At 34.5% G+C, this 27,361-nt stretch overlaps 1 protein-coding gene across 3 annotated transcripts in view; it reads left to right on the top strand.

Moving 5' to 3' along the window:
• The window catches only part of GPC5 (glypican 5), a 2,038,323-nt gene that overhangs the window by 1,064,409 nt on the left and 946,553 nt on the right, over positions 1 to 27,361 (top strand). Inside the window, exon 8 of one of the 3 annotated variants that reach the window (XM_072622123.1) lies at positions 1,645 to 26,160. The exons of the other annotated variants lie outside the window; for them this stretch is intronic. Within the exon in view, the coding sequence (XP_072478224.1) occupies positions 1,645 to 1,787 (143 nt within the window). The 3' untranslated portion in view covers positions 1,788 to 26,160. Of the gene's footprint in view, positions 1 to 1,644; positions 26,161 to 27,361 lie in introns of those variants that run through there. 3 annotated transcript variants of the gene reach the window in all.

The raw sequence follows: 27,361 nt of genomic DNA, 5'->3' as shown, positions 1-27,361 counted from the left end.
GTACTGTGGAGTATGGTATGAGGTGTTGATTTCAACTTGATTTCTGTCAGACTGTGTTCTAGTTGTCCTAGCACCACTTCTACTTCTCCTCCTTTTCTTCTCCCTTTTTTTCTCCTCTTCCTTCTCTTTTTCTGCTTACTCCTCCTCCAATTAGTAGGTTTTCCTTAAGTAACATATTTTCCATCTTATCAAACACTTGGTTATTAATTTCAATTGTTTCTGAATCTCTCTTATCTAGTCTGTTCCATTAATCCATCTCTCTATTCTTTAACCAATAACAGATGGTTTTGATGATCACTGCTTTACAATACAGCATTGTATTCCTTTTTTTCTTTTCAATATTTCCTTTGATATTCTATATCTTGTATTTTTCCAAGTGAATTTTGTGATTTTATCAAGCTCTGTAAAGTATCACCTTGGTAATTTGATTGTTAAAGCATTAAAAATATAAATTAATTTTGGTACTATTCTCATTTTTCTTTTATTGACATGACCTACCCAGAAATACTAAATATTGTTTCTGTAATTCAAATTATTCTTTAAGTATGATTTATAATTGAATCTTTGAATCTTTATACCTTTTGTGTGCTTTGAGAAATTGATCTCGAGATATATTTTTGCATTTCACAGTTCTTTGGAATGGGATTTCCCTTTCTATTATTGCATCTTGTGTTTTGGTGTTATTATATAGAAATACTGTTGGTTTGTGAGGATTTATTTTATAGCTGGAAACTCTGCTGAACCTATTAATTATCTCAATTAGGACCTTTATTCTCTTGGGTTTTCTAATATTAGCAAGCAGGGATAGTTTGTCTCTCCTTACTTTTTTTTTTTATCCCTTTAATTCCTTCCTTTTTTAAAATTGCTTTTGTTAGTCTTTGCAAAATTATATCAAATAATAGTAGGGAGAATGGGCATTCTTAATCCTGTATTAATTATTTTCCCATTGCATATCTTATTTGTTACTGCTTTTAAAGAAACACTTTTCATGCTATTAAAAACAGTATCTCAATATCTATATATTGCGAAGTTTTAGCATAAGAGTGCTGTACTTTAGCAAAGGCTTTTTGTGCATCTACTGGGATGATCATGTGGTTTTAGTTGTTTTGGTTCTTAATATGATTAATTATATTGTTTTCCTAATGTTATATCTGGCAAATAATCTCATCTGATCATAATGAATGAATTCTTGGGATAAAATAGTTGTAATCTGTTTGATAGGGTTTTTTTTAAAAATAATCTAGTTAATTATCATTAATGATATTGGCATATGATTTTTCTTGCATGTCTTATCTTCCTCTGGTTTAGGTAATAAGACTGTATTTGTCTCATAAAAGGATTCTGACAGGGTTCTTTCTTAGTTTTTGAGAATAATTTGTTAAGTATGGGTACTAATTGTTCTTTAAAAGTTTGATGGAAGTATCCTGTGAATTTGTCAAGTTCTACTTTTTTTCTTTAGTAGTTCTTTTAGAGTTGTATTCATTTCTTTTTCTGAGATTGGGTTATTGTTTTTGGTATATCACTTTATCTCTTGTGCAGCCTCACTGATTGTAGTGTGGAAGGTTGGGAGGGGTGCTGAATGAGCCTAGGTTTAGTAAGAGTTAGTTCCTAAACCTTTTTTTTTAACTTTCTTTTTCATTCCAGGTGTTCCAAGTCTTGGGCACAATGGAAGCTGCTTTTTTTGGCACATAATTTCTGGTTTGGAGAGGTTATGGGAACTGCAGAAAATGTCCTCCACTATCTTGTTACTCATGTTATCCAGAAGTACTCTGTCATTTTTAAAATAGGAAGATTGGGTTAGATTTTTTATTTTAAAATCTTGTACTACATGATCTAAAAAAAAAAAATTATCATTAAGAAAAGTTGATCATGAATGAACTCATTGAAAGTTGTTCTTATTAACGTAGTAATGATCTCCGCAGGATCACTTCTTTTAATATTGTAGAGCTACTATTATATTTTCTCCTCTTCGATTCCTCTCTCATAACAGTTGTAGCAAACAGATTTTTCTTAATTTTAAGTTCCAGAAGCATTTTAAAAGAAGTCATGGTTATGGGCCTAAAATGATCATCCATGCTATATTTTTGAGAATCATTATAAGATTGCTTTAAGAGATAATAAAAATCTAATATGCAGAGGGTGACAGCAGCCTCAAAAGACCTGTTTTTCCTACTTTTTTCAAATACCTCATGATAGGTTGTTTTAATTATTGCTTAAGAAGTATAATTTTCCCTTAATGTTCTGCTAGTAGGCTGGCAAAAAAAAAATAAAAATAAAAGATAATTCACTGTGATTATGCAACCAGTCAATAAGATAGTCAGTCAAAAAGTGCTTACATTGTGCTGGACTCTCTGCTAAAGGTAGAAGAAAAAAAGGCAAAAATACAGTCTCTTCTTGAAGGAATTCCCATTTTAATGAGATCCATACAAGATGTATCTAGTGGGAATGGGCAGGATGGGGCGGGGGAGGACTGGGAGAGTGCAAAGATAAGAACAGAAAGTCTTTTTCAGAAAGTGAAAATCCAACTGAGTCTTGAAAGGGCACAAGAAGCAGAGATGAGAAGGGAAAGGATTCTAGGCATGAGGGCAGCCAGAAGAAAGAAAGAAAGAAAGAAAGAAAGAAAGAAAGAAAGAAAGAAAGAAAGAAAGAAAGAAAGAAAGAAAGAAAGAAAGAAAGAAAGAAAGAAAGAAAGAAAGAAAGAAAGAAGAAAGAAAGGAAGGAAGGAAGGAAGGAAGGAAGGAAGGAAAGAAAGAAAGAAAGAAAGAAAGAAAGAAAGAAAGAAAGAAAGAAAGAGAGGAAGGGAGGAAGGGAGGAAGGGAGGGAGGAAGGGAGGGAGGAAGGAAGGAAGAAAGGAAGGAAGGAAGGAAGGAAGGAAGGAAGGAAGGAAGGAAGGAAGAGAAAGAAAGAAAGAAAAAGGTTCAATGTCATGTGTGAAAAATTACAATTAGAGGATGGCATTTTTATCATAGAGTGTGTAGAGGGAAGTAAAGCATAAGAATGTTGGAAAAGTAAGAATGGGTCAGATTTTGGAGTACTTTAAATTTTAAACAGCAGACGATGTGTGATCTTGGATGAAATAGGGAGCCACTGGAGTTTGCCAATAAACTGGTAGTAGCATGGTCAGAACTGCATTTTAGGAAAATCACTTTGTCACCTGAATTGATGCTGGACTGAAATGGGGAAAGATCAAGGAGTTTATTTCATTAATCTAGTTATGAGGTGATGAGGGTCTCTGTCAAGGTGGTTGTGGTATAAATATAAAAAAGGGGATGTATATGGGAGATGTGAATGTAGGGACTGAAAGACTTGAGAACTTGGATATATGGCATGAGTGAGAGTGAAGAGTCAAGTATGACACTAACACTGTGAGCCTGGGTGACTAGGAGTGTGGTGGTATCCTCAGAAGTAAAAGAAAACTTGAAAAAATGGGCAGGGTTTGGAAGGAAAGATAATGAGACCTATTTTTAGAGATGTTGAGTTTAAGATGCCCATTAAATGTCCAGTTCCAGTTGGTGATACAGGACTACAGTTCAGAAGAGAAATTAGGGTTCTGCATGTGTGTTTCAACCATATAAAAATGATAATATAGTTCATGGGAGTTGATGAGATCATCAAATGAGAGGGAAAAGACAAGGAGACTTAGGACAGAAAAGGGAACATGGGTGGTTAGTGGACACTAATTAGTGATATAGATCAAGAACTGGCAAAGGAGACTGAGAAGTAATGGTCATATTGGTGGAGAACTATGAGAGAACAGTGTTACAAAATCATGAAGAGGAGACAGTATTTAGAAGAGGCTGGTTGACAGTATGAAAAGAGATTAAGAAGATGAAGAAGGTGAAATTATTTAACACATTGGTAGTAGACTGAGCAAGCACAGTTTTGTAGTTTTCTCTGGTTTTATTCAGCATCACATTAATGAGACTGAAGGTGAAGCATTTTCTTTGTGGCACCATAGTACTTAGTCAGCAGAAGTCCATTTTTTTACACATCTATACTTCATTCTGGATTGTTTTTTTTTTTTACAAATTAATCCAATATATATAAAGAAGAGAAAAAATCCTCACTAATTTAATTTTTCTTTAGCAAATTTAATTGTGTAAACAAATAGCTAAATAAATGAAAATACATAAAGATATTTGTAGTTTGTAAAATAATCATCTGTAAACTTGGACTATATGATTTGTTACTGTCTACTTCTAAACAAGTATACAATTAATTGGGGCTCAGCCCTGAGAGTGACTTAATGATTTATTTATGTAGTTAGCTAATTTAGACTAGGTAGCAGACCATCAAGTGCTGGTAATATCTTATAGCATTTAAAATTGTTGTCATTATTGTGGATAATACTGTAGAGCAAAGGTTCTTCACTGTGGACAAATTTCAAGAGATTCCTGAATGTTGATGCAAAATACAGCTTTACTTTGACTAACTTTTGATTTTTTTTTTGGAAACCTCTGTATTTTATTTTATACATTTAAAATATACTAAAAGTTGTTCATGTGCTTCTCCAGGCTGCCAAAGTAGTGGTCTATGACAGGAAAAAAGGGTTAAAAATCCTTGCTCTAAAGAGATATTCACTTAAAGGTTCTGGTGATGCCAAGTCGCAAAGGATCATTAAGAGCAAAAAATACAAATCACACACTGCACATTATACAAAAATACAGAGATGTTCTAAGCATACAAAGAAGAGCTAGAAGTATGGTAAAAGTTTTAGATGATACCCTCTGTAAAAGAAGCAAATGATACAAAGCTAATAGCTTTCAAGTGTACAAAGGCTAATCATATAGAAAGCAATTTCTAATTTTTTTAAATCTTTAAAAAGAACAGAATAAGGAGAAATGGGTTTAGATGAAGAAATAGGAATTGGAATTAGGTTAAAGATTGCAAACAAAAAGTCATACTTTCACACTTGCAGTAGATACTACTCAGATCTTTAGGGTAGCAATAGATTTTTCCTTCCTTCAATGTTTTAAAGACTAAATTGTATATCTGTGATTTCCAGCTTTAGTCCTGCTTGTAAGCAGAGATAGAGGTTGAAGGTTTTCCTGTGTGGGCAGATATATCAGATTGTAAAGCACTTATTTATGTTGTACATGTACTTTAAAAAGTCAGGTTCTGTTGGTCACTTTTAATGAATAACCAATGTAATGGTAACGTAAATGGGAAGATCTTTCCCATTCATTAAGAGGACTATGTGACCTGTCTTGGGTCCCATGGAAGCCTGAGTCACATGGAGTCAGTGGTGGGAGGAGTTTACTGAACAGGTGGAATAGGAAGGGTAGAACAGGAAGAGGCAGAATTAGAGCAGAGCTGAGAGGAAATTGGTCATGAGAGCAGACAGAAGTAGGAAGGATGCAGATAAGCAGGCAGCTGGCTAGTGTGAGTGAGAGAGCTTGTTTGTGATTTTGTTCGAGAGAGCCTGCTTGTGATTTGTTTAATGGAGCTGGTTTATGGGAAGCTTAGCAGGGAAAAGGCTTGGGGATGGTATTGTTCTCTGCATTGTTATTCTGTATAGATTTTTGTTACTATGGTAGATTTGGCTTTCTGGTGTCTGAATCAATGTTTTGGTTCTCTCTTCCACGTGGAGAGTCTGCTGTATTTCATGATTCAGAACTGCACCAGATTATTCATGGCTGCCATAAGTGCTGTGAATATTACATTGGTGCTACACCATAGAAGAGAAATTTGCTTGTGAGGTAAGACATGAGCAAGAAGATAATCATAGAATTTACAGGTGACTCCAGGCAGTTTCTAGTCTAAATTATTTCCAGAAGGAATCTCCACTAGAACATACATGACAAGTATCATCCAGCTTCTCCTTGAACACCTCCAGTGAGGAGGAATACACCACCTCTGAAGGAAATTCATTCCACTTTTGGACAGCTCTAATTACTGGGAAGTTTTCCCCATCCTTATACACAATCTGAACTGATTCTGTGCAACTTATACCTATTGCTTTTGTGAGTAAACAACAAATTCAATCCCTCTCCCATATGTCAGCCTTGGAAATACTTGTAGACAGCAGGCTCCCAATTCGACATTTCCTTATTCAAGTTAAATATCCCTAAGGCAGAGAAGGCAATGAAGCAACAGTTTCCAAATTGTATCTATTTTCTTTGCAAATGTGAGATGTTCTGGACTTGCAAGTCCCCCCCACCATGCATGTGGTATGTATGTGTGTGTGTGTATGTATATGTATTTATAGATATAGATATAGACAAGCAATTAGATGCAGTTTATATACATGTAGTCATGCAAAACATTTCCATATTAGTCATGTTGTGAAAGAAAACATAGACGAAAAAATAAACCTCAAGAAAAGTAAATAAAATTTAAAAAAAGTTTGCTTCAATCTGTATTGAGACAAAATCAGTTCTTTCCCTGGGGATGGATAGCGTTTTTCATCATAAGTCCTTTGGAGTTGTCTTGGATCATTGCATTACTGAGAATAGCTAAGTCATTCACAGCTAATCATCTTACAGTATTGCTGTTACTTCATCACACAGAAGGATGAGCACACCTATTTCACTTTGCATCAGCTCATGTAAGTCTTTCAATTTTTTTTTTCTGAGAGCATTCTGCTCATCATTTCTTAAAGAACAGTAGTATTCTATCATGATCATATACCTTAATTTATTTAGGCATTCCCCAATTGATGGATATCCCCTCAATTTCCAATACTTTGCCATCAGAAAAGACCTACTATAAATATTTTTGTACATATATGTCCTTTTCATTTTTATTTTTAATCTCTTTTCGGATATTGATCTAGTAGTGGTATTGCTAGGTCAAAGGGTATGCATGAATTTATATTCCGTTGGGCATAGTTGACAGATACTTCTTCAGTTACATTTAAAAGATCCCCTCATAACTAAAGTTGGAAAGATTTTGTTTTATTGTAAATAAATATTGTATCTTGGCAAGTACTTTGTCTATATCTATTGATATGATAATGTGGTTTGGAAAGCTTTGTTTTTCTTTCAATATTATTATTTAATTGCTTTCTGAATATGGAACCATACCTCTATTCCTAGTATAAAACCCTCCTTAGTCATAGTAATTGGGTTTGGTTTATTTTTGTTTCTTTTTAATAGTTACAAATATTTGGCCAGGACTCTATTTCAAATTGTTAGATTGCTATTTATTGTTAATATTGGTCTATAATTCTCTTCCTTTGCTACTATATTTTTTTCATAAAAGGAATCTGGTAGAATGTCAATTTTGAGAATGGCTTTTGAAGTATAGATATTAAGTTTTCTTTAAAATTTTTATAAGGCTCTAACTTTCTTGCTTCTGTGACCTATCCTGGTAATAGGAAATATTCACATACAGTTTTTTAAAAAATCTTTTGAAAAAGGTAAATTTTATATATCTGTTTATGTCAGTTGTTTCATTTGAAACATAAGATAAAAAGGCAAATGTTACATTTACACCCTTGTTTTGTGGCATTTTTTTTTTACAACATCATTGTCTTTTTCAGATATTGAAAAAAAGAGATAAATGTCAGTTGCAGAGGAAAAATAAAACAAATACCCCTAAAATATTAGTCTCTTCTAATTTTCTTTTCTTACTTTGAGTGTATTTTAAAGATAAACTTTTAAAATATTTGACCAAAATTTTTCTGTTCAGTCATGTCATCTGTCTTTCTTGAGGAAACAAATCCTTGCTTGGGAGAAATATTCAAAATATCTACTTACATGAGATTGTTTTTAAATGATTAAAATTACAAACTTCTTTTCATGACTACTTTAAGAAAAATCTTATCAAAGTTATGTTTCCTTATATCCTTTTTCTTTGAGATAAAACATTTTTCTCATAGTTACTGTGATCATATTTATAACCTCAGGCATAAATGTTAAAATAGAAATACCAACAAGTAAATCTCTTCAAGGAAAGCTCTTAGTAACAATTAGACATAGCTGAAGTTGATGGAGTGGTTTGCATTAGGAGATATTTAGCTCCCCCTCAATAGAAATCTTCAAGTGCAAATTTACTGTTCATTCATCATACATGTAGTTGGCATTTTTGTTTCGGTATTTTTTGGGGCATCTGAGGTTCCTTCCTATTTTGAGACTGTCAGTCTTGTTTTAAAAGAATATTGTTGGAAAATGGGATACATATAAGTGATTCATTGAAGCTCAAATTTGCAACTCTCTAGTAGAATTCATTTCAGCAAAATGTATTAAACGTTATTCTGAGCATTGTGCTAGATGCTCCCTACCTTCATAGAACGAATGGTCTAAAATGGGGAGAACCCTCATCAGTGTTAATTACAGTGCACAGTGTTACATCAATCAGTCAGTAAGCCTGTATTAAGCTCTTACTATCACATTGTGCTAATAGGGTCTTGGAATACAATTACAAAGGAAAAGCTAGTATTTGCCTGATATACGTGACGTATGAAAGAGCTACCAAGTAACCATAGAAGTGAAAGCCTTAGCAGCTTCAGGACCAGGAAGAAGTTTCTGTAGGTATCATTTGAACTGAGTTTTGAAGGAAGCCAGATATTATAACATAGGAAAGTAAACAGGAAGACTATTTCATGATAATTGCATTAGAACGTTAGAGTTTTGTTTTTTTTTAATCGTGTGCTATATGAGGTTTTAGAACTTTTATTGAGGGTTTAGTGATGGGGAAATCATTGAAGGCTTAATCTTATATTTATCAGCACATAATCTGGGCAATATGCAATAATCATCTACCTGGTTTGTTTTTTTTTACGTTTTACAATTCATTTATATTTGGTTTTTTACACTCACTTTTATAAGTTTTAAATTTTCTCCCCATCCCTCTCCCCTCTCTCCCCAAGACAGCACATAATCCTGTATGGGCTCCACACATGCATTCCTACTAAATACATTTTCACATTAGTCATATTGCATAGAAAAAATTATATATATATATATACATATATATATATATAATGGGAAAAACCATAAGAAAGAAAAATAAATAAAACAAAAAAACAAGAGAATTGGCTTTGCTCTGCATTCCAATTGCATAGTTCTTTGGGTGTGGATGAGGTTTTCCATCATGCATCCTTTGGAGTTGTTTTAGGTCCTTGCATTGCCGAGAAGTCTATCAAAAGCCATCACACACTGTAGCTGCTACTATGTACAATGTTCTCCTTTTTCTGCTCACTTCACTTAGCATCAGTTTATATACGTCTTTCCAGGCTTTTCTGAAGTCCACCTGTTCATCATTTCTTATAGCACAATAGTATTTAATTAGATTCATATATCACAACTTGTTTAACCATTATCCAGTTGATGAGTATCCTCTCAATTTCTAGTTCTTGGCCACCACAAAAAGAGCTGTTACTAATATTTTTTGTACATGCGTGTCCTCTTGTCATTTGTTTGATCTCTTTGGAATACAGCCCTACATGTGCTATTGCTGGGTTACTTGGTTACTTCAGTGTGCCAGTGTATATCATTGACGAGATGCTGTTTTGTTTGGATGGTGTGATGCAATCAGCAGAATATCACCTCCAAATAGCATCTGCAGAATATTGATGTGGAATTCTTAAACAATGATGGATGCCTTTGGGAAGTTTCTATTTATACCTTTATAATTAAAACATCATTGAACAAAATAACGTCTGTCACTTCATCCATTAAGAAACCTCAAATAATCTTAAATATATGTACATACTAACTTTTTGAGTCTTGAGACTACAATTTGTTCTAGCAGTTCAATTTCTTTCCTATCCTGCCCCTTCCTGTCCTCTATCCATCCCTCATCTCCTTCTCCCTTCTTTTACCTCTTCTTTCTACCTCTCTCCCTTCCTTTCTCCCCTGTCTCTCATTTTCTCTACCTCTCTTTTTTTCTCTCTCCCCTTTCCTCTCCTCTGTTTTCATCAAATAATAGACACAGGTTCTTCAGGTTCTTTGATTCTCTTTGTCTCTCAGCTGAATGAGTATATGAAGATGAGTGTCACTCCAGAAAAGCAGCTGTGAAAACCTGCTTGCTCCCTTCTTATATGCGACTTATGTTAGCCTGTTTCAAGGGGTTGGTGGGGGGATGACCTCTAGTGCTCTTATTTGAGAAGACAGGCAACTAAGGATGGCAGTAGTTAACTTCAGGAAGAAGAATGCTGGGTCAAATAGAGAACCCCTCCCTGCCAAGTTATGGAAATCCTCTGAAAGCTTGAAGGTACAGAGGAAAATTCTGGTGAAAAAAATGATCATCAAAAATAAGGCAGCTATGTAGCATAATGTACAGAGTGAGATCACTTGGAAGCAGAAAGACCTGAGTTCAAATCACTGACACTTCCTAGTTATCTGATCTAGTCAATTTACTTTGTTTTTCTCTCCCTTAAATTGCTCATCCGCAAAATGTTTTGTTGTTGTTTTTGTTTTAATTTGTTTTGTTTTGTTTTTGAGTCAGGGAAAGGGCAGGGAGAATGAAGATCCAAAGAATTACAATGTGAAGTACATTGTGAACTTAAAATCTTACATGTAAACGCTGATTATTAGTAGTTACAGTAGTAATGGTGATAATAATCTACAAAAGTGGGTGAAATGAGAAATGCTCCTTGTATCTGGATAAGCTCAGATATTCAGAATTGGAAGACACAGATACAGGATACACATGGAGAGTTGTGAATCTAAAACTGAATGGAGAGAGTACTTGAGTATATAGATGGGTGAAACAGTTTGGTTTTATCCAGATCTGCTTATGCATGTGAAGCTAAAGTCAGAAGTTGTAACTTAAAAGCAATACAGGTTCTTTGGTTACTGGGAAGAAGAGAAAATAATGGTATAAAGTAACTCCATGTAGGGAGGAAACAGGAGAGGGTGGTATGTTGGAAGATAAGATCAAAAGGAGTTTTGAAGATCACTGAGAAATAAACTTATCTCAAAAAACTAGGAAAGTGAACATAACCTCCTGAAATGATCCTCAGCCCTTAGGATGGCTCAAGTTCAATTATCAAGGACTATTAGGAAGACAGGCAGATTTGAAGGAGGGACAGGGGGTGAAATGAGTTGGTAAAGGGAAGGGAGTATGTCCCCTAGCTGATGTGCAATTTTTTAATGCTTTATAGTTATAATAAATTTTATGTTTCCCTCATTCCTCTAATGCCTTTCTCCTACACTGACATATCACCTTGGAAAACATTTTCTCAGAAAGAAAGATCCTATTATAAAACAGATGACTCTTATTACTTGAAAGAGACACTAACCTCTATACTATTTGAAAAAGGTTTTCTGAGTGTCATACTCTTTTGAACTATAATCTATAGTCTGCAGTATTGTACTTGTAATTAATTTTACAGTTGAAGTATTTGAACACTTTTAAGAAAATGCTGAATGATCTGATTATTTTACTTCCTTGTCTAGGCTTTAGTTTACTTATATAACAGTGGAATTACATTTCAGAAAGTAAGAGACGGTGGGAGGAAGAAAAAAATAGTCATTCACTCAACTGACTAAACCTAATACTGCAGACTAGTTTAGATCTGAAACAGCCCCCAATGCTTAATTAGTCCAATCTCTTTATTTTACTGGTGAGAAAATTGAGATCCAAGGAGGCTATGTCTTGCCCAAGGTGACAAAAGTAATAAGTTCCAGAGGTGGGAATTGAATCCAGTTTCTCTGAGAACTGACATGACCAAAGAAGGAACATGGTTCACTAAACTGTGCATTCTCTAGACCACTGACATTCAGTGCCTGGACATAAGGAGCAATTGGGTGAGGAAAAGGTGATAGTGGCAGAGACAACAATAGAATTTATATAATATTATTTATATAATGTTAATATTCCATTACACTGATATAATATTAAAGCAGGAATTTAGCAAAGCTCTCATTTAATAGAAGTGTTTTACTGAGGAATTTTTACATGGTGAATTCCCAACTCATTTACCTAGATTTGTCATTTGAGAACTACATTTTGTCTTCAAGAATTGTCATGAAACTTTGTCCCATTTAGTTAAGTTTCACATTATCCAGTGATTTCACTCTCTATTGTTTAAGGTGAATTGGGTTCTGATGGGAGGTAAAGATTATAGACAAGTTGGTCCTAAATAACTAAATGGATTATTCTTTATTTGTACATTATTGATAACTTGTCCTGGTTTGACCTGATATATGGAAATAGATTTCGGCACTGACTGTGATTGTTTAGCTATCCATTTCATTTGGCTTGGGCATATATTAATAAATAATGTCAATTTAACATTTAGAATCAATTTCCGTAATAAATAATGGAAATTTTATCTTTTGAAGCAAAACTCCATTGGCTTCAGCCAGTTATTTCAAGATCAATGTTTGAAGTCTAGTCAATCTAGAGAAGCAATACTTAAATCCGAATTATTGCCTCTCTGGGTTCCCTGTCCAAAACTCTAGCCCACTATTTTTTTTTTAAAAGGAAGTTAATGCTTTCATCTTTTGTCCACTTTCTTTGGTTTAGGGCACCAGTGTCAAACATAGAAAGAGCAGCCACTAAACAATACATAAATATCTCTGAAGGATATATGTTATTTAGAAAACCACATATTAATATTACCTATGTTTTATTATATTTTATTTTGTTTAATATTTCCTAATTACATTTTATTCTGATTCAGGCAGCGATCCAAAGTATTGTAGCCACAAACAGCCCTGAGTTGGGGGTAGGAGGGAAGGAGTGGTGGTCCTCTGGCTATAGCTAATCTGCAATTTGTAGTCTTAGAAAATTTCCTGGGGCAATGAAAGGTTATGCACAGGGTACCTAGTCATAATGTGTCAGAGAAGAGACTTGAACTCAGATCATCTTGACTCAGAGCTATCTTCCGTTTCTTGTTAATATTAGATTAATTTAAGACTTGAGTGTCCATCATATTTTATTTAATCCAACCCCTTCATTTATGATCTGAGGAAACAGAAGCCCAGAGAGTTTTGAGTTGGCTATGGTTACATGCATGTAGTAAGTGGTAAGGGTTTGAACATAGGTCCTCCTGCCCTACATCCACTGATCTACTTCTTTTTACCACTATATCACTCCTCTGTAATTAAAACAAATAAATAAAAAGTTCATGTAACACAGAACTATGCTCATTTTATTTTCCCTGTTAAACTGCATTCCCTTCATCCCCCAGAATAGTCTCATGTTCCCTAAAATCTTTTTGAAAGGGCTACGATCATACTTTCTTTTTGTAACATTTTATGTCCAAAGACAGTATCCTTAGCATAACTTCCCATTTAAAGTAATAAAGTTAATCTAGTTTCATTATCCAATTCTTTTTCCCTATTTTTACTTTGTTTCATTTTTGTATGGTCAAGAGTAAATCAACAACAGTTATATTCTGATCTACCTGCCAGTGTCAAAGGGAAAAAAAAATGATGTGAATAGCAAGTGGAAACATATTATAGCTATCAAATGGATGAGGTTCTCAGGGCAGAAGGGGTTAAATATATTTTTGGCATAGAGATTTTTATTTTAATTGAGATTATCTTCTTATTACAAATCTGATACATATCCACCTTAATTTATTCACTGGAGATGAAACAAAGGAGAGCCTTCAGTGAGCACCAGTAGCATTAGAAACAATTGCCTTGGTGAGGTTGGTTTTGCAGTTACACCACCAGAACAGATGGCTATGCATTTATTCCAATCTAGGGATTCAAATTGGCAGTAGTCATACAAAAAATCTTGAAAAGTAGATCTGCGGTTGTGCAAATGAGACTTTTTTTATTAAAAAAATACTTCTACAATATTCCAATGAGGATACATATCAAATTTGAGGCATTTGCAATTTTAGTAGGTTTATCTTCTACTGAAATTTTGTCCGTGATTCTAAATTTCTGATATGTACTAAGCATATTGGCTAAATTTTCTTTGGATCATCTCATTAGAATTACCAAAATTTTTATGTTATTTTTTTTCCTCTGCCCCTAATGAGGCATGTAACAGCAACTGGTGGATCAATCACATCCTGGGTAATATAGAGTGTTGTTTTGCATTTTTAAAAGCCTAAACGGAGACTGGGAATGGCAATTATATTATTTTCTTTTTAAGAGCTAGTTGCCTTCATAAAAATAAAAATAAATCTTGTCAAAGGTAGAGTCAATTTTAATATTGAAATGAGGAGAGCAGTGATAAGCTGGAAGCAGTGCAAGACTGAGAGTGTAGCGTCCTGTGTCCTATTCTCTGTTCTGTGGTACTAGGACAACTGTATGATATTGGGAAAGTAATTTCACCTCTTTAGATAGGTTAAATATCCCTGACAAAGCAATGGAATGAAGAATCCTCCCATTCCCAATATATCTGCATGCTTGTAGCCTTCTTACCCTGGATAAAAAAAAAAAATAAAACCAAGTAGACAACCTCAGGGTTTGTCAAAAAGACAATTTATAGTAGAATAGGACAGCTAGGTGACCTAGTAGACTATGCACTGGACCTTGACTCAGGAAAGCCCATCTTCCTGAGTTTAAATCCAATGTCAGTCAGACACTTAATAGCTGTGTGACGCTGGTCAAGTCACTTAACACTGTTTGCCTCAGTTACCTCATCTGTAAAATGTACTGGAGAAGGAAATGACAAATCAATTTAGTGTCTTTGTCAAGCTTACCCCAAGTGGTCACCAAAAGTTGGGCACAACTAAAAAATACCTAAACCACAACAATAACGACATGTGAGGAATAAAGTTATTTCTAATATCCCTTCCAACTCTAGTACATGTTCATAACAATGTTTTTTAAAACAATTGGAGAATCAGAGAATTTGGGAGTTAGAAGAGACTTCAGCCTTTAAGTTCAACCTATACATGAAAGGAATTCCTACTGTAACATACTCAACAACTACTTGTGTAATTTCTGCTTGAAGATTTCCAACGGGAATCTACCACCCACTTCTCTTTTGGACTGCTCTGAAGGTCTGCTGACAACAAACCTAAAGGTGCATCTTTGTAACTTGGACCCTTGCTCCTGATGTTACCTTGCTGAGCCAAACAGAATGAGTCTCAACCACCTAACACATGACAGGCATGATTAGGGTTTCTTTTTTCCAGTTCCAGGCATGTCTTGCCAGTCCTAGAGTTTTATTGATTCTTGTATAATTACCCAGGCCCCCCAAAGTGAGTGCCTTCTTCTTATTGAATTATTAAATGTTATTTTGAGACTAATGAGGTTTAATTCATCATTTTGACAGAAAAAAATGTGCTTTAATAATTATTAAAATCATTTACAAGCCACACTTAAAAAAATTAAAACTGATTTTGTGGCTTTTTTTTCTCAATAGTTCTCAACACTTGGGTTTTCTGAGCCTGAGACTGTCCATTTGATTTTCTTTCCAATGTAATATGACTGCAGGTGTACAAATGTATTGCGAGTAGGAAGATGGGTTATTTCATTGCTTTGTCAGGGATATTTAACCTGTCTACATGCTCAGGATTAGAATGGTTCTGGCTGAAACATTCTGCTTAATTGACCTGTCCTGCTCCATTTACATGGTGGTGAGATTGGCGGAGTGAAAGAAGAATCTGACTACAGAACTGATCTTTGAAAGCTCTAGTCAGAACCTTGCTATAATGATTTTTAATATGAATTGAAATAAATGAATCTGCCAAATATAGAGATACAGTATTATTAGTACCCTCTCTTAAGTGTTACATAAGAGACATGGTTTATGTGGGAAGATAGGGCTAGATTAACTCTGACCTGAGTGTTCCTCTTCTATATTTACTGATAAAGTAAAGTGACCTGTGGGTGGCAACAAAACCCATGTTCAAGTTTACTGAGAGCCTCTTAAAGCATTTGGTGAGCAGTAGTTTCATCTCTGGCCAGACATCTTCCCAATAGTCTTTTTATTCATTATATATATAAGGCTGTATTGTTCTAGCCATGAGTGTTTTGTTTTGTTTTTATTAGACATTGTGGATTCTTAACCCATCTGAAGCCTTTAATCAGAACACTCTCATTCATGTCTTAACGGTCATTTTGTAGCCATCCATCATGTACATTTTAGAACTATAAGGGACTTTGGAGGTGATCCAGCCTAACCCTTTTTTTTTATTTGAAACAAAGTCCTAGAAAATTTATCCAGTTGCCCATCACAGATAATAAGTGGTATATTGGGATTTAGATTTATGCCTTCTGACTCCCAATCCAGGACCCTCTCCACTTACTATGCTGACGTTTGGGGCCAGCTAAAACCTGAAAAGTTCAGTTTGAGTAACTGGTTAGCTTGAACAAAGAAGTCTAATACATAGAAGACTAATGGCCTAAATTGATTGGAATTTAATGTGCATAAAGAGGAAAGGGTCCCAACTATGTGGATTGGATGAACATTGAGTGAACAGGATAGGTGTGGGCAGAATATAAGCCAAATGGATCTAAGTGTGCTGACACACCCAAGGGTACACATTAACTCTGACTCTTTCCCTTCCCCTCAGAATTTCCCATTATAAACTAAATAAAACATTACTTTTTATCATAATTGTACATAAAGCATAGTCTTCAGGCATTATATACTCACCTCAGACTGCTACATCAGCTTACCTGACCTAAGTTCAATGCTCATCTTGAGTAATGAATCTATCTTATTCTGTATACAGTCAAGACCCATTTATGGCCTTTGAGCCAACAAAGGCTGTGATGAAATGTGCACAGTTTTAATTGCTTTGGTGTCGAGGAGTAGAGTAAGAGAGGATAGATACGGGATATGAGAGAGATCAGAGAGAATTCCAATAGAACAGTCAAGAGATAATGATAGCCTTAACTCGTTAAGTGGGTTAAGTAGGAGAAATGAAGAACATTGCAGACAAATAAATGACAAGGTTGACAAGTGGTGATGGAGAGAGAATAGTCAAAATTAACTCACATTCTGGGTTTATGCCGCTGGAGAAATGTTGGTGCTCTTAAGATGAGAAATAGAAGTAAAGGGGATCAGCTGATTTGGGAGATATATGATTTTTTGGGGGAGGTAACTTAAGACAAACATGGGCAGGCCACTTCAGTAGAAATGTCTAGAAGACAGAAAACTGAGTTCAGAAGATGATGGAGATTTCAGGACTGGAAATATGGATTTGGAAATGATGGGCATAGGTGTTCAAAATGAAGGCATAGAAGTAGATGAACTGACATGGAAAGAGAACGTTAAACTCTATTCTAGAACCTTCACATTTACACACATTTAGGAGGAGTAAGAGAAACCAATGAAAATTGGTTAGAATGGAGAAATGAAAGATAAAAGTGTCACAGAAGCCAAAGTAGAAGCCAGAGTATCAAAAAGGAAGGATGGTGTTCAGAAAGAACAAAGATGTTAAGGTCCTCATTTTTAAAGATGGGAAGGAGAGAGCGTAAGTGAAAACAGAGTCTATGAAATGCAGAAGAAGGAAAGTGATAGAACTCATATTAGATGGTCTCAACATTGTCTGCAAAATGGTAGGTAGGGTTGCATCAAGGGGAATGAGGTGGTGTTGGGAATTGTGGGGAGAAAAGGACTATAGTAATTGCTGAAGTGACTGAAAGGATGTCATTAGTATAAGAATAAAAAGATTGAGGATCTGAAGATTCTTGGCATAAATGTGTAGTGAACAAAGTCAGTTCAGTTTTACTTTCATTTGTCTAGGTGATTCTTATTAGGGTACCATCTCTTCTTAAATTTAAAATGTGAAGATCTCATGATACCCTTGAGCTCCAGAACATTTATTGTCCTAATTCAATTAACACCAAAGGTATTAAATGCGTCCCTAATGATCTATTTCTGGTTCTCTGTGATTTTGTGTTTGGGTGTTTATTCTTTAACTTTGTCTGCCCCCCCTAATTTTTACTTTATGGCGATATTGGTGGCTTCACAATAGAAGCAGAGAATGGGCAGAGTAATTACTCATAATTGGGAATTAAGATAACACTAGAAAAAGACTCATCTTCTCAAGTTCAAATCTGGTCTCAGACATTTACGTAGGTGTGTGACTCTGGGCAAGTCACTTTACCCTGTTTGTCTTGGTTCCTCATCTGTAAAACGAGCTAGAAAAGGAAACGGCAAACCACTCCAGTATCTTTGCTTAAAAAACCTCAAATGGGGTCACAAAGAGTTGAGAATGCCTGAACAAATATATATCATATATAATATATATGTATGTATGTATGTACATATTTATGTGTGTTTTATTCTGTACTTGACAGACACAGAATTAAATGTATTTCCACAGACAGAGCAGAAGAGACAAAAATAGAGTGGCATAAGAATCTATGAATATATTTAGTTTTAAAAAGGCAGCCAGGTGAAGCAGAAAACTGGGAAAGAATTTTTACATCAAAACCTAATTTCTAAAATATATAGAGAACTGACTCAAATTTACAAGAATACAAGTCGTTCCCCAGTTGATAAATGGTCAAAGGATGTGAACAGGCAGTTTTCTGAGGAAGAAATTAAAACTATCTATAGCCATATGAAAAAATGCTCTAAATCACTATTGATTAGAGAGATGCAAATCAAAACAACTCTGAGGTACCACATTACACCTATCAGATTGGCTAACATGACAAGACAAGAAAATGATAAATGTTAGAAATGACATGGGAAAGTTGGAACAGCAATTCACTGTTAATGGAACTGTGAACAAATCCAACCATTCTGGAGAGCAATTTGGAACTATGCCCAATGAGCTATAAAAAACGTGCATACCTTTTGAACCAGCCAAATCACTTCTAGGGTTGTACCCTAAAGAGATCGTAAAAATGGGAAAAGGACCCCCATGGACAAAAATATTTATAGTAACTCTTTTTGTGGTGGCCAAGAACTGGAAATCAAGGGAATACCCATCATTTGGGCAACAACTGAACAAGTTGTGGTATGTGAATCTAATGAAATACTATTGTGCTATATGATGAGCAGGCAGACTGCAGGAAAGCCTAGAAAGACATATGAACTGATGAAGAGTGAAGTGAGCAGAACTAGGAGAGCATTGTACATAGTGACTCCCATAGTGTGCACGCACTGATTTTGATAGACTCAGCCCTTCTCAGCATTGCAAGGACCTAAGACTTTTCCAAAAGGACTCATGATGGATAATGTCATCCACATTCAGAGAAAAAACTATGGAGCTGAATTGCAGAGTGAAGCATACTCTTTTCTCTTTTGTTTTGTGTTTTTTTTCTTTGTCATGGTTTCTCTCATTCATTATAATACTTCTGCATAACTTGGATAATGTGAAAATGTGTTTAGTTGGAATGTATGTGTGAAGCCTATATAGGATTGCAAACCATCTTGGGGGGAGGGGAAGAAAATTTAAAATCTATGGAAGTGCATGTTGAAAACTGAAAATAAAGAAAATTTTTTTTAAAGGCAGCTAGGTAGGACAATGTGTAGAGTGCTAGATAGAGTCAGAAAGACTCATCTTCTGAGTTCAAATTCTACCTGAGATGCTTCCTAGGTGTGTGACCCTGGACAAGTCACTCAACTCTATTTGTCTCAGTTTTCTCATGTGTAAAAGGATCTTGAGAAAGAAATGGCAGCACACTCTACTATCTTTGCTAAAAAATCCCAAATGGGGTCAAGAGGTATCTGATGGGACTGAAAATGATTGAGTCTCAGCAGAAGCAGCAACAAGTTGTTTCTTTCGAAGCTGTGCTGCTTTTCTTTCTTTTCTAAACTTTCTTTTCTTCTGTGTATTTTATTTTAAATCTGAATTTTATTTACAATTATTTTTTTCTTTCTGTTTTTTGAAGAGAAATTATTGACATACCTCCTCTTCACAAATTGCAGCGAAACAAAACAAAACACCTTTATAACAAATACAAATATTTTCACATGACCAGGACATATTTTGGACAAGTATAATGAATTTGATGCAACAATGGCTCTTTCAGGAAGTAGGTAGTTTACTTCAATATGTTTATTCTTATGTTGTTAACTGGTTATTTCATTGATTAGAGTTGTCTTTTGTAATTATTAGTCTTTACCATGTGATTTGTGTTGTAGAAATTGTTTCCTTGGTGCTGTTCACTCTCCTGTTCATCAGTTTATCAGTATCTTTTCATGGTTCTATGAAGCTGTCCTTTTGTCATTCCTTATAGCACAATAATATGTGTGACCCTGGGGAAGTCACTTAACCCCAATTGTCTCTGAAAAATATCTACACAATATCAATAAATTATGGAGGATTTGCCCTTGATGTCAACCTTTGGACAAAAATAATTCAAGAATTAATTATTGACAGTGATTATTAATCACTTAGAAGAAGAAAACATAACTATGAGCCAGAATACGTATATTAAGAACAAGTAATAGCCACTGGAAAAGGAAATGGGAAACCACTCTAGTATCTTTGCCAAGAAGACCCTATTGGTGTAGTGTGGGCATGCTATGGTCTGCAGCATCCCAAAGAGTCTGACTTGACCACATGACCAGATCCAGCTTATCTGACTTCTATTTCTATTAGTCTAGTAAAATAGTCAACTAGCTGTTGACATGCTATAAATGCATTTCAACAGGGCATCTGAGAAAATTTCTTACAATTGCTTCATGTATAGGATGAAAACATACAGACTGAATGATTATACAATTAAGTAAATTCAGAATTGTTTTAATATGGCTCTCAAAAGATATGGATTGTTTGACAGATTTATGTCATCCTTAAGTACAATATCTCATGGTGTGCCACAAGTGTCTGTTCTTAGCCTCATTTTGTTCAACATATTTAAAAAATAATTCCTTGGATAAATAAATATAGGTCATGGAAATCAAATTTATGGATTACTCAAAGCTCAGGAGCATAGCTAATCCATTAGCTGCCATAATGAGGATCCCAAAAGATCTTGTCAAACTAGAATACTGGGCAAAATTTATTGAAATAATGCATAACTGGTATAGATGTGAAGTCCTACTCTTAGGTTGAAAAATCAACTGCATAGATACAATGATAATATAGCATTTCATGTAATAAAGAATTATGCATTTATTTTATTGCAACCTCAATCATCAGTGTGATGTGACAGCCCAGTGAACTAATGAAACAGAATGCATTAACAGATGTAAAGCATTATGAAAACGATAAACTATAGAAATAAACATACTGCACTCTACAATTATCAAACTGCATCCACATACAGACAAAATAATATTTTCTAAGTGGTTCTGGGAAAGAATGCGAAACAGCCTGTTATAGAAATATACATCATTTGAAAGGATCAATCTTATAACTGATTGATGAAATGCTGCTATAGTGAAATTGACTTACATGTCTTTAACATCCTTTTGAAATGACTTTACTTTGTATAGTGTTATACAAGTGTTAATTTGGACATTGTTATTTATGCATTGTTCAGATCTCGTTGTCATCCCATTAAGATGAACGTGGAAAAGATAGAGTATATCTTAAAAAGGGGATCTGCACCAGGGGTTTTTAATATGACACCCATGACTAGTTGACAGATGTTGCAAATAGGTATATTTGATTTTACAATACAAGGGAATACTTCTTAAAATTTAGAATTTTTGGGAAATAGAATGTGGTGCTTTTTGAAATATTAAGTGCTTTATCACTAAATTTATTTTAGAAGGAGTTTGTATATCAGGTAGAGGGTTGGTCCAGGTTGACCAATAATATCCACTCCAAATCTAAAACTATGATTCTATAATGAAGTTTTATGGAAAACTATAAGACTATAGCTGCCACTTTGTTGGATCAAATAAATTTGAAGAATTCATCTTCTGGGTCTTGAGAGATAAGCTTAACATATCCAAATGATCATTTGTTATTCATTTAATTTTCACAATGGGTGCCTATTACCTTTCCTCTAGATACCCTGACTATTTTCTCTTTTCCACAGTATCCATTAGTATCTGTTAGCTTAAACCCAGTAACATAAGATTCTTGCACTCTTTCAGTTGCTAATATTAGGAGAAATGTTGACTGCTTTCAAGAGAAGAGGGAAAAAAAAACCCCATATTATTGTTCATATATGTGGTATATACTCAAAGTACAGTGTGTGCGTGTTTGTCCTTCATTGCCAAAGAAGACCATGCCATCAGAGAAATGATGACATGACTTGCACTTGACTTTTGTTTTGAATGAGGGAGGGCTGTGCAGGTCACCAGCCTCACTTCTTCTCCAGAGCATCTGAATCCAGTGACCAGATATTCATCAGGATGAATGGAGATGACCCAGGATGAGGCAATTGGGTTTAAGGGACTTGCCCAAGGTCACACAGCTAGTGAGTGTCAAGTGTCTGAGATGAGATTTGAACTCAGGTCCTCCTGACTCGTATGCTGGTGCTCTATCCACTACATCACCTAGCTGCCCCTTCAAAGAAGAGTGTATGACAGGTAAATAAAAAATAAGTACCATGGTGCAAATAAAATGTATTATTTTTATAGTTCACAGTTCTAGTACCATGTAGACTGGCAGATGGTTTAAGGTCTGTCAACACTTGTAGAATAATTTCAATCACCATAAGAAAAGTAAAGATAAGGAGAACTATATATATTCATTTATATGTGAACACTCATGCTGGGTGCTAATTCTATGCTAAATTATTAAGTTTGTTTTACTAAAATATATTCCATTCTCCAACATAATAGAATATTCAGGTTAGTTTTTCAGATCCAATAAACTAATAATGAATGTATGGTAGAAAAGTGGAAATATAAATAAACATGTTTTCCATGCATTGTAAGTACAAATGAATGTAACTGCAATTTTAGAATATTAATACTCTTATTGTTAACTTAAAGTCTGCTGTTAGGTTATAAAGTATATTGACATTGTATGCTAATCATGATTCAATTAATGAAAAATGTTCAGAGAGAAAATGTAATATAGCTTCAAGCTATAATGAAATATTCAGACAGTTAAAAGTAAGCATTATAATTAGATACCACTTAAAACTTAATGCAGAGACTGGAGAAGAGAATTGTCGTGTTTAAAAAACATATATCCTAAAGGACTATACTCTGAAGATCTCAGATCTAAAAAATGCGGCTTCCTTTAAAATGTTCGGATAGAGATCATCTTTTTAAAGATATTGTTGGAACACCAATTCTTTTATCATGATACTGCTACTGTTTTAACTCAGTGTTAATGTGCCCAAAGAGGTTTGTCATTGCTTTTGGAAAAGCAGTAGGTGAAGTGGTTGATTCAACTCCAATATTTCTAGTGAAGGTGCATTCAATCCTTTAACATTACATTTGAGAAATTGGTTTGTATGTTGCCAAGAGGACTGAACTAGTTAATGAACAGACAATTATTGAATATCTCCTGTGTGACAGTCACTGTGCTAAGTGTTGGGGATATTTTAAATGTCCCTTACTTTCAAGGACCTTACATTTTAATGAAGAAAAACTATATACATATATAAGTACATATGTATACAAAATGATCCATTCAAAGGCAAATCCATTATAACTCACAGATTCCACAATGCCATGAATTCTGTTCACACTGGATTTTAAAAGTAATGGAAAAGCTTAAATCTATGGAAACTTGGGAGTGGGATGGAATTACCTATTTGGTGGAAGGGGGAGGGTTTCTTTTTTAAGATTAGAAAGCTATACATGATCTATATTCTGTACTTCATATAATATGGATTTCTATAATTTGGTACACCAACAGTCATTGCATCAATTTAAACTGAAATTAACAAGGGACATTCCTTCCAGCTTATGTAGACTCAGGTCACTAGAAATGTGAAAAAACTAAAGTTAAATACTGATGTTCAGTTTTGAGACTTCTTAGGAACATTCAGAGTAATAGAATGTGCCTGTTATAATACATGACATGTATATTAGCACCTTCATGCATATTATTTATATGCAGAGTCCTCAAATGCTAGAAGCAACAAGTCCTTGTGGAGATGTATTTATATTTCACCATTATAAGTCTTTGAAGGAAAATATTAAAAATAGATAAAATTTTAAGAAATCAGTGGTTGGACATTTTAGAATTATTACGCTGCCTGGTATATTATAAGTAGAAGATATACCTAGCATGTTCTAAATAAGAAATTGTTCTTCATTAGTCTATAATAGAATGCTACTAGATGCCATTTTTTTCTCCACCAAGCATTCAGGGCTTGCTTGCCTAGTAAGGAAATTCCAAAGGCATTTAAACGGCATCATTTCTTCTTACCCTTTGCTGATCCACTCATTTTCTACTAGTCATATCATAAAAATACAGATGGAGAAAATTAATGAGTTTTAACTACTCCATTTCCTTTTCTCTGTACCTTTCTTCATTCAGGATCATAAATAGTACTCTCCCATAGGCAAAAGTATTTTTTTCTCAGAAAATAGATTCCTTCATCTGCCAGAAGGTGCCGCTGCAGCCCTCAGTGACAGGAATCACAGTCACAGCTGCAGAAAAGGTTGGATTTCTAGGCTCAGAGAGGAGAGCACTGTCTTCACTGCTTGAACTCCCAGAGCTTTTTCTATAGCTAGACAGAGGTTGGTTTCCACATATTTCATTTGAACTAGTGAAGAATTGGTGGTTAATTTAAACGAACAGAATTATGTTTTTGTCTTCTTCAGAAAGGATGTGCACACTAAATATAAATGCACAGCTGTTGAAAATAAAAAGGAAAATGCTTCATTTAGACGATATTAATTTCAATCACCAAACGTTCAGTGTAATATTCTCAGGCTTAATTACTCATGTAAAGAACATTATGACTAACGATGAAATAAAGGGTCCTTTATTTCCTTGAAGGTTTTTCTCCTTCTAACAATGCAACATGAGGTTTGTCTTTTGTTTTGCTTTTGTTTTTAATGTGGAGATTCTTCTACCTTCATTTGTTTCTGTCTCAGTCTAATTTTTCATATGGGAGTGTGAATATTATCTACCTTTTAATTACTTCCTACCCACCATCCCTCCCCCCTAAAACAATAAAACAAACAAAAACTGAGGACATTAATAACAGGTCATAATCCATAACTTTGAGAGAAGTCTGAAATTCTGGAAAAATTTACTGTTTGGACGACCTGGATTAGAATTTTGACTCTACTACTTCTACAGCTGTGTGATCTTGGTTAAGCTACTTTACTCATTGGGAAAATGAGTAGTTTCATCCTAACTCTAAATCCATAATCCTGCCTTTGCATATTAGATTCATCCAAGGCTAAGGTGAGGATACCATTGTTTAAAAAATATCCCCAGTATAAGTGATAGGGGAAAAAAGTCAGATTTGTTCCTGGAGCCATGTATTATAGACTTTTGCCTTAGAGTTCTGTACTAGCAGAACTGGGAAGGAAGGCAGAAAAGGTGATTACGTAGACTTATCGACAGTCAAAAGAGGCTGAAATTGATTATCTTCAAAGAAACACAATAGGAGGAAGGCACCTCACTAAAAGCTCAGCCACTGTACAAGTTCTCTATTAATTAATAGTTAGCCCCTAGAGATAAAAAGGCGCCTAAACAAGATAGAAAGCTAAGTAAATGGAGCCAAATGAGTGAAGCATTTCTTTCTCAATTTCCTTGCAAAACAATACCAGGACACTTGTGATAATGCCAAGCAAAGGGGATAGGGAGTCGGGAGGGAGGAATGGAACAGGGGAAAGAGGTAAGAAGAAATGCAGTTGCTTGTGACAGAAAAATTTAAAAACATTTATAGAATAAATTGGTCTGTGTGAATGTTTTTATTAAATGGATCTTTATTTTTACTTTACATAGTTTACAAAACACTAATCTGAATGGTTTACTTTTTTTTCTTTTTTTTGGCTCTTAACATCAAAACTCTACAGTACTTGAGAGAGAGCAGGTGGAAAAGTTGTTTGTACAAAACTTTTGGTAGGGAACCATTTAAGAAATGAAATGTCCCTTAGAGTTTTCCAGAATTTCCTCCTTCTAGTAAGTTGAGGGATGAAATCAAAACATCTTCATTGGAGAATTGTGTTGACTTTATGACCAGACATTGAAGAAACCTTGATCTGCGTTGCATGCTGTCATATTTTAAAAAGAAACTCAAACGCATGATTATTTCATTCACTGAACTTTTGTTCAAACAAAACAAAACTATTTTGTGCAGGATTCTCTGATTAGAGAAGCTACTCGTTTTTAATGATATTTGGTCATTGATCTCATGAGGTTTGAATCATTGCAGGAGATGTGATACATAGCTAACTTTAATGTGTAACATGAAGTCAATGCATTAATGAGATGCAAAATCATGTGCTGGGGATGAGAATTAAATGAGAAGGTCTTAGCAATATTGGGGACAGAAAGGAGTTGAGGGAAAAGAAATCATTTCAGTTTAACTTTAAATGTAGATGATAGGTCAAGAGACAAAAGAGAGAGAATATTCAAAGCACAGGGAGTGTGAGGAAAGGTGTAGATTTTGCAAACACAAGGATTATTGGTTGGGGAGAGGTGGGGTTAGAAGGTAGACCAGTTGAACCTAGAATGAAAGTGCAATGTAAAAAAATTGAGAAAGGTAGGGCAGTGAAAAATTGAGGTGGACCTTGAATGCTGAAAAAATGGGTCTAAATTTTATTGATAAGCAGTCAGGTGCGGATTTAGGAGCAGAAACAGAGTGTAACTGGATACTTATGTAAGAGAGAAAACTCTGGTATTTGTATGAAAGACAACTTTCTATTTATGTATAAACCTTTTTTTAAATTAAAATGATTATTTTACAGCATATGTCATCTTTGTCATTTCTGGAACACCTACTATGTGTCAGATATGATGCTTTTGGAAGAAGTGTGAAGAGTTTTATGGTGGGAGAGGGCATGAACTCTCTGATTATTGCTTAACTATGTATTTCTATCACAGAAAGGTATAATAGAACATTTCCTTTCTCTATGAAGCACTTAACTTCCTCATAGATAATTCAAGAGAAAATGGCACTAACGTATTTGCAATAATATTGCTGAGGGCATAACCCCCTAGAATTATGTTATAAAGCATCATTAAAAAGATATCTTCCATAAAAAAAGCAAACATGAATGAAATTTTCAAATTGTCATGTCTGTTCGGTATTTGATTTAAATATTATCTATTTAAACTGAAGAAGATTATATGCCTCGATGCTCAGGGGTAGAAAAATTCTTAGCTAATTCATCTTAGAAAAAAATAGAAAAATAAAAAATATTTTATAAATTTCTTGAGATTTGATTTCAACAGGATTTTCCTCATTTTCTCTGTCTTCTGAATGTAGAATCAATTCTACATTTTTGACATTGTATCTTTAATTTCAGAAACTGAATTTGAGAAACTGAGAAAGGATATGTCCTTACGGTATTCTTTAAAATGACTGGTTTACTCAGTCAGAAGGTGCCTGGAGTCTGCTGTGTACCTGAACAAGAAACCTTTCTATAACATTCCTGGAATGTCTCATTCAGTTTTTACTTTAAGAGTCCTATTGAGTGAAGACTTGTTATATCATTTAGATTTTGAATCATCCAGCTCTATTTATTAAGGTTTTTCCATTCAGGAAGC

This window comes from Notamacropus eugenii, chromosome 6 (assembly GCF_028372415.1).
Source record: "Notamacropus eugenii isolate mMacEug1 chromosome 6, mMacEug1.pri_v2, whole genome shotgun sequence".
Taxonomy (NCBI): domain Eukaryota; kingdom Metazoa; phylum Chordata; class Mammalia; order Diprotodontia; family Macropodidae; genus Notamacropus; species Notamacropus eugenii.
The sequence above is the reverse complement of the archived record's forward strand: the minus strand, read 5'-3'. Positions and strand labels throughout refer to the sequence as shown.